Source organism: Ostrinia nubilalis, chromosome 11 (genome assembly GCF_963855985.1).
Source record: "Ostrinia nubilalis chromosome 11, ilOstNubi1.1, whole genome shotgun sequence".
In the NCBI taxonomy this organism is placed as follows: Eukaryota; Metazoa; Arthropoda; class Insecta; order Lepidoptera; family Crambidae; genus Ostrinia; species Ostrinia nubilalis.
In genome coordinates this window covers 14,723,604-14,730,593 of record NC_087098.1, presented here as the reverse complement: position 1 = coordinate 14,730,593, position 6,990 = coordinate 14,723,604, and the positions used below count along the sequence as shown (strand labels likewise).

At 41.7% G+C, this 6,990-nt stretch overlaps 1 protein-coding gene across 1 annotated transcript; it reads right to left on the bottom strand.

Moving 5' to 3' along the window:
- Positions 1–321: 321 nt before the first annotated feature.
- Positions 322–4,845, bottom strand: LOC135075941 (uncharacterized). Its single transcript, XM_063970388.1, has 8 exons — positions 4,825–4,845; positions 4,319–4,452; positions 3,936–4,039; positions 2,908–2,989; positions 2,432–2,524; positions 1,729–2,009; positions 1,264–1,429; positions 322–616 (listed from the first exon to the last, which is right to left on the bottom strand). The coding sequence occupies exons 1-7, from the start codon at positions 4,843–4,845 to the stop codon at positions 1,281–1,283; spliced, it is 864 nt and encodes a 287-aa protein (XP_063826458.1). The 3' UTR covers positions 322–616; positions 1,264–1,280.
- Positions 4,846–6,990: the final 2,145 nt, after the last annotated feature.

The following is a 6,990-nucleotide window of genomic DNA, read 5'->3' as shown; positions in this document are numbered from 1 at the left end:
TAATAATAAATTGTTTTTAGTTTTCTGTTACACGGTGCATTAAGCAAACCCATAAGTGGGTTAAATTCCTAAGATGAATTATTTACGTATTGCCTCAATCGAATAAGTTAATAATACTACATAAATAAATAACATTTATCTCAATGTGTATTATTAAAGGTACTATATTTTCGTACCTGAAGAAACAAAAAAGATGCTTGGTAATTATGTACTTTGAAAGCAAGAATAAAAATTATTCTATTTGTTACCAAATGAAAAATGAAGAAATGAAACAATGGTAAATTAAAATAATTCTTTTGAGTTTTTCAAGGCATAGCACCATCAAAATTAAAAAGATTTGTAATAAAATGCCGTATAATTGAAATATTCTGTAGATATCTTCTCGTGAATTATATTTCGTCAAGCATGGTGATTTTAACGAAGCAATTATTGTACTATGCAATACATAATTATGTTACAGAGTATATCATTTGCACAAATTAACTAGTTGATGATTAACAACAATTTATTTATAAACATTATACAGTAATATCAAGTCCAAATATTAACTTTGGTAAGCAAATTTTCAGTAACTTGGTTCCTATAATATATTTAAGCGATACGCCGTCCGTGGTAGCTGAAATCAAAGAAAAACAAATTAGTGAAAATTCGAATTACGTTAGTCCCTAAAAGTTGCTAAAAGTTAGCATTTTCTCTTGTAATGTGTTCTTTATCGTATGAAAAACTTCCTCCAAATATGTAATGAGCTAGAATCTAGCTAGATATTAGCAGTCGGGTTTTTCATAGTTAGGGGCTGATTTATTAAACTACTCCTTCATCATCATCGGCTTGTCGACTGTCTACTGCTGGACATAGGCCTCCCAAAACGCGTCATTATACCCTGTCGTTTAATAATGAAATTTCCACCAAACTCAATTTGTACATTAATTTCTTTTGAAACTATTAAGATCGTCGTTCTGTCTCCTTCCTAAAGTTGCTGTGCCCTAACTGGGTCCACATTGCATAACTGCCTAAATTGTAAGACCTAATGTGAATGTGCTAATGTGGTTATGCAATAAACGATTGAGTATTGAATCAAACTTCTGACTTTTAGGAGTTAGGAGGGTGCCAGGGTGGTAAGAAGGTAATAATGGCTTGATTGGTATATCAGTATCTCTCAGTGCTGCACACGTAACACGTTACTGTCATCCTTGAATGCTCCGACCGAACATTCATTTAGACGATGGGAGAATGTTGACAATGGCTGGGTTGAACAATACAAACCTCCTTTGGAGCCCATGTCACTTCCTCCCAGTGCTGAGGTCCTGTAGCTCGCTGCTGTCGTCGCTAGAGGCACCGACTGGACAGCCATTGGACGTGGAGGCGGTCGGGTTGGCCATCGCCATTGACAGCGGTATGGTAATAAACTGCGGCTGGGTTGATGATGATGCTGTAAAGAATACAGAGCATTTTAGTCTAGGACCTAGATTATGACACCACAAAAAGACCTAAACTCTAGGAGTTTTTATGTTTCTTTTCTTAATTAAAAAATGCAGCAAAAACAATCACGCCCGTATTCACAAGTGAAGCAGAAAATCGAACGCACTGAGTTGAATAGAGCTCTGTGATTGGTTCGTGTGCGACCACGCGCACTGTGAGACCTCATAGTAATGTTTGTGAATACGGGCGTCAGTCTTACATAGATTGAAAAATTGATCAATGAAGTAGAGTATAGCAAACAAGACTTACCACCTTCCTGTCCTTGATTTGCTAGTCCCAGTATAAAGCTATGTGGATATCCCATTGCTAAATTCCCAAGTCCAATGTTGCCAATGTTCCCGATGTTGCCAATATTTCCCATGTTATTGCCGAGTCCGTCCAGTCCAGCTAGAACCCCCGTGTGGTAGAGCATCGCACCGCCAGGGAGGTCAATCTTGGGCATGAGTTTTGGTAAAGATGGTTGGCTTGATTTACTGCTATCAGCTTCTTGGGTGGTGGAGGATGTTGACGCGTGAGGTTCAGATACGTCCCTGAAACAAAATTAGCAATATTATGGATTACTCTTCATAGAGTCAAGTGCTTTGCCTGGTGCCTGTTTTTCTATACTGTGTGAGCCTCTGACTAGTTGGGGTTAAATATTTACAGCAATTATTTGCTGAGTGACACAGTTCTAGGGAAGGATTCTATGCCACCGTCTCATAAGGTAAGCAGCTGCACAAATTAACTACCTATCCTTGCCTCATACGTTGGCCGGTTCCCTGATTGTAGACTGCTTTCAGCATCCGTTTGAGATTAAATCTTACAGCAATTCTCTGTCAAGTGACACAGCTTCACTGTCCGACTTTTCGCCACCGTCTTTTAACATACACAGCTGATTTAACTAAGTAATTTCACTTTAGAATTCATCTCTACCGTCTCCTAAGGTATCCTGCTCAAATAAGTTCTGTCTCACCTGGCGGCGGGTTCTCTCTCAGTCTGCTCCAGCCACTCGGCCCTGAGGCTCTGCCCCTGCACCCGCTTCACACTCTGCGACTCGGGTTCGTTCCTTTAAAGGCATTTACATAAAGTACTGCTCCAATAAGCAATCACAAATCTCAGCGTGGTCGGACTTACCTGGTGCCAGTTTTTTTTCCCAAAACGCTTGAGTGTCCTCCTGCAGCAATCGTTTGCTAAGTGGAATGAAAGTACTGTTACCCGCCATCTGTTAACGTACCTAGAGGGCTTAGTGTGAGTTTACATCAAACTTCCTCACTAGTGATCGGGTTAAAAAAATATATGAAAATTTTAGTTCTTGAAAGGGGGCGCTGTGCAATACGTCATTCATTTAATGTCAATTTTTTTCGCGCTCACTAATGACGACGTTTGATGAAACTCACATTGTGCCCCTGGTCTGCCCTGCCCTGCTCAAATAAGCTATCACTGTCTCACCTGGCGGTAGGTTCTCTGTCAGTCTGCTCCAGCCACTCGGCCCTGAGGCTCTGTGCCTGCATCCGCTTCTCCTCGAAGGCATCTACATAAGGAAGGTACTGCAATCACAGCGTAATCTGCCTTACCAGTTTTCAATCCGACGCTTGAGCCTCCCACTCCTGCATCAATTGTTTGCTGAGTGACACAATTTCACTTTCAGTTTCTTCTCTACCGTCTCCTAAGGTATCCTGTAGGCCTAAGATGCGCGCTGTGATAACTTTTATCGACGTCAAAATGTATGGGCAAAATCGATAAAATGGCGTGATAACCGCTTATCACGGCGCGCATCTTAGGCCTACAGGTCAAATAAGTTCTGTCTCACCTGGCGGCAGGTTCTCTCTCAGTCTGCTCCAGCCACTCGGCCCTGAGGCTCTGTGCCTGCACCTGCTTCTCACTCTGCGACTAAGGCTCGCTCCTTGAAGGCATCTACATAAAGTACTGCTCCAATAAGCAATCACAAATCGCTGCGTGGTCGGACTTACCTGGTGCCAGTTTTTTACCCAAAACGCTTGAGTATCCTCCTGCAGCAATCGTTTGCTAAGTGACACGAAAGTACTGTTACCCGCCATCTGTTAACGTACCTAGAGGGTTTAGTGTGAGTTTACATTAAACTTCCTCACTAGTGATCGGGTTAAAAAAATATATGAAAATTTTAGTTCTTGAAAGGGGGCGCTGTACAATACGTCATTCTAAACTATTATGTTGCATTTTTACTATAAAATTATCACTTCACGGGATTTATTGCAACAATATCTATTTTAACGGTAAATAAAATATTTACCCTCCCGACGTTTCGGCTCGGTTGCACGAGTCATGGTCGCGGGCAGACTGAAGAGATGCGGCGTCGTCTGCTCCGGCGCGATGAGTTTTCTTCACCCACCCGCATTTGCACAATATTTTCGTCAGTGGTACAGTGACGACGTTTGATGTAAACTTCACTGTGCCCCTGGTCTGCCCTGCCCTGCTCAAATAAGCTATCACTGTCTCACCTGGCGGCAGGTTCTCTCTCAGTCTGCTCCAGCCACTCGGCCCTGAGGCTCTGTGCCTGCATCCGCTTCTCACTCTGCGACTAAGGCTCGCTCCTTGAAGGCATCTACATAAGGAAGATACTGCAATCACAGCGTAATCTGCCTTACCAGTTTTCAATCCGACGCTTGAGCCTCCCACTCCTGCATCAATTGTTTGCTGAGTGACACAATTTCACTTTCGGTTTCTTCTCTACCGTCTCCTAAGGTATCCTGTAGGCCTAAGATGCGCGCCGTGATAACTTTTATCGACGTCAAAATGTATGGGCAAAATCGATAAAATGGCGTGATAACCACTTATCACGGCGCGCAACTTAGGCCTACAGGTCAAATAAGTTCTGTCTCACCTGGCGGCAGGTTCTCTCTCAGTCTGCTCCAGCCACTCGGCCCTGAGGCTCTGTGCCTGCGCCCGCTTCTCACTCGGCGACTCGGGTTCGCTGCCGCTCTCGTCGCCGCTGTCGCCCGAGGATGCTGGCTCATCCTAGAACAAAATGATGAGGATTATTTTACTATTCTACGTTAAACGTGCTAGGACGTTGTGGATATATTAAAAAAAAATAAGAATAAAAACGACAACAGAGCTGTGTTTGCGGTCGCAAATTTGAGAGAAAATGCCCAGAAGGCTAGTTGCAATTGTTATCAAAATATGGTTTCATGGTTTAGACGTGTAAACGTAATAGACAATCATAGAGATACTTTTTCATTTACATTTTAACTAAGTAATCCTTCTTAATTTTTCAGTTAAATCTAGCGAAACGTAGGGAAATTCCTATTTTCGTTTCGTTCTAGCCTCAAAAAGGCATAGTCCATCCTAACACTAAAACCTAGCAGGTGCGAGAGCAATATAACTGACTAAATTGAGGCGCACAGCCATGAACTTGAGTGGGTAACGGCGCCGCCATATAGTCCAGGCTCCTTACGCTGGGGCTGACATTAATAATGCTGGCAACCCTGGTTTAAACAGTATGTGTATTTGACAGACTTCATCTATACTTCTATACCTACTAATATTATAAATGCGAAAGTAACTCTGTCTGTCTGTCTCGCTTTCACGCCTAAACCACTGAACCAATTTTGATGAAATTTGGCATAGAGATAGTTTGAGTCCCGGGAAAGGACATAGGATAGCTTTACCTCGGTTTTTGAAACAGGGACGCGCGCGATAATTATTTTTGTGACAGAAAAAATTCCACGCGGGCCGCGGGCGGAAATCTAGTAACTCTATATTTCGTTCGTTTCAGCCAAATGACGTCCACTGCTGGACAAAGGCATCCCCCAAGGCTTTCCACAACGACCAGTCCTGAGCCGCCCCCATCCAGGCTACTCCCGCGACCTTCACCAGATCGTCGGTCCACCTAGAGGGGGGTCTGCCCACGCCACGTCTTCCGGTTACAAAGAACGTGCGAGCTCATCATAACTTTTCTATGGAATCAAAAGTAAAATTTCCATATTGTGGCAGATATTCTGGTTTATGTTCTGAATTCACACATTATAATGATAGAACCAAAGTTAAAAATATGTTGAGAAAGTGATTGGTCAGTTTAATGAAAGTCCAATCACAGTTGTAAGTAGATGAAGTTTGTTCGAGCCTTATTATAACCCGTATTCACAAACATCACTATGAGGTCTCACAGTACATGACATACACGTGGACGCACAGGGTCCCAAAAACCTATTCATAGACAATACTTGAGTGAGAGCGAACCAATCACGGCTCTAAACAACGCTGTGCGTTCGACTTCTCATGGCGTTGCTGCTTCACTTAAGCAAGTATCGTTTGTGAATGGGTGTCAGTTTTAAACACAAAATACACAGCGCAGCTTAACCGAGCTCAGGTGTGGCGGGACCCCGAAACGTTTTAGTCGAGAAAGGAAAAATACATCCACGGTTTACTGGCACTTAACAACTTTAAGTGGAATTAACATTGGATGCTGTTAAGCCTACCAGCAAGGATAGGGTGCTAAGTTGGAGTGGTTTTTTAATGCTGTACTGGAAAACTGGTGAAAGTGCCACGCTATTTTTGTACGTAAACGTATGTTTAGAAGTCTCTATTTCCTGTGAATTGACATTCAAAGAATCCAATGAGGGTTTTCGCGTATGAAAAATCCGCCAAATGGCAATACGTAGACGCGAGGTCCAAATGCTGCATGATTGGTTATTTTTGACATGACATTGACAGATATGTCAAAATCCACCAATCACGCAGCAGTCAGACCCCACATCCACGTCTCGCCATCTAGCGGATCTTTCATACGCGAAAACCCTCATTGAGTTTATCGACTGATTAATATTTTAAATGGATAAATGAGAGGGTTATTAAACGCGTTAATTTATTTTTACTAAGAATAGAAACAAAATAAGTTTATAAAGCTTCAATGCATTAACTTGTCAATCATAAATCATATGACCAAAGGTATATTATTGCAGAAAATTGCGTCTCTCATCTCACTTAGATATTTTCCGAGATAGGAACTCATAAATATATAGGAAAGTAATTAAAAAATGATTGATGATCATTTGACAAGTTATTTTTGATGTCTTGAAATTATGCTTTTACGATTATAAGGTGATTTTATACTATTATCAAATATTAACTTTGGCCGTAAAGTCGCCAGCGTAAAATTCAGCTTGTAACAGATCGCAGAAATAAAGCCTATGGCAAGGTATTTAATTGGATAGGTAAACAATGACAATGTGAACTTTCAACAAAATCCCATTAGTAAGTAATTTTTCCGTGAACAAGTAAAAAGCTGACCTCATAAACTTTCACATTTATAATATTAGTAGGATGTTATCAAAACTGCACTAGATTGTGAGCTAATGAACGCCAGGCCAGACCTACGTCATTTTATAAAAGCTGAAAGTTTGTCAGCGCATGCTCCCAATATAGGTAAAAACGTCAGTGCATCATGACGCTTGGGTCATCGTGGCTTTGGCAGCTATCCTAAAATTATTGTCTGGAGTTGAAACGGTCATAGGTAGGTAAAAATGTTGGTGCATCATGAAGCTTGGGTCATCG

Bases quoted from the DNA above. Each gene is read 5' to 3' on its own strand.
- LOC135075941 (XM_063970388.1), bottom strand. From the start codon at position 4,845: ATGGCTGTGCGCCTCAATTTA. The intron at 4,453-4,824 runs GTCAGTTATATT...ATTTTGTTCTAG, and splicing joins TGGCTGTGCGCCTCAATTTA to GATGAGCCAGCATCCTCGGG. The intron at 4,040-4,318 runs GTGAGACAGAAC...TTCCTTATGTAG, and splicing joins GAGAGAGAACCTGCCGCCAG to ATGCCTTCAAGGAGCGAGCC.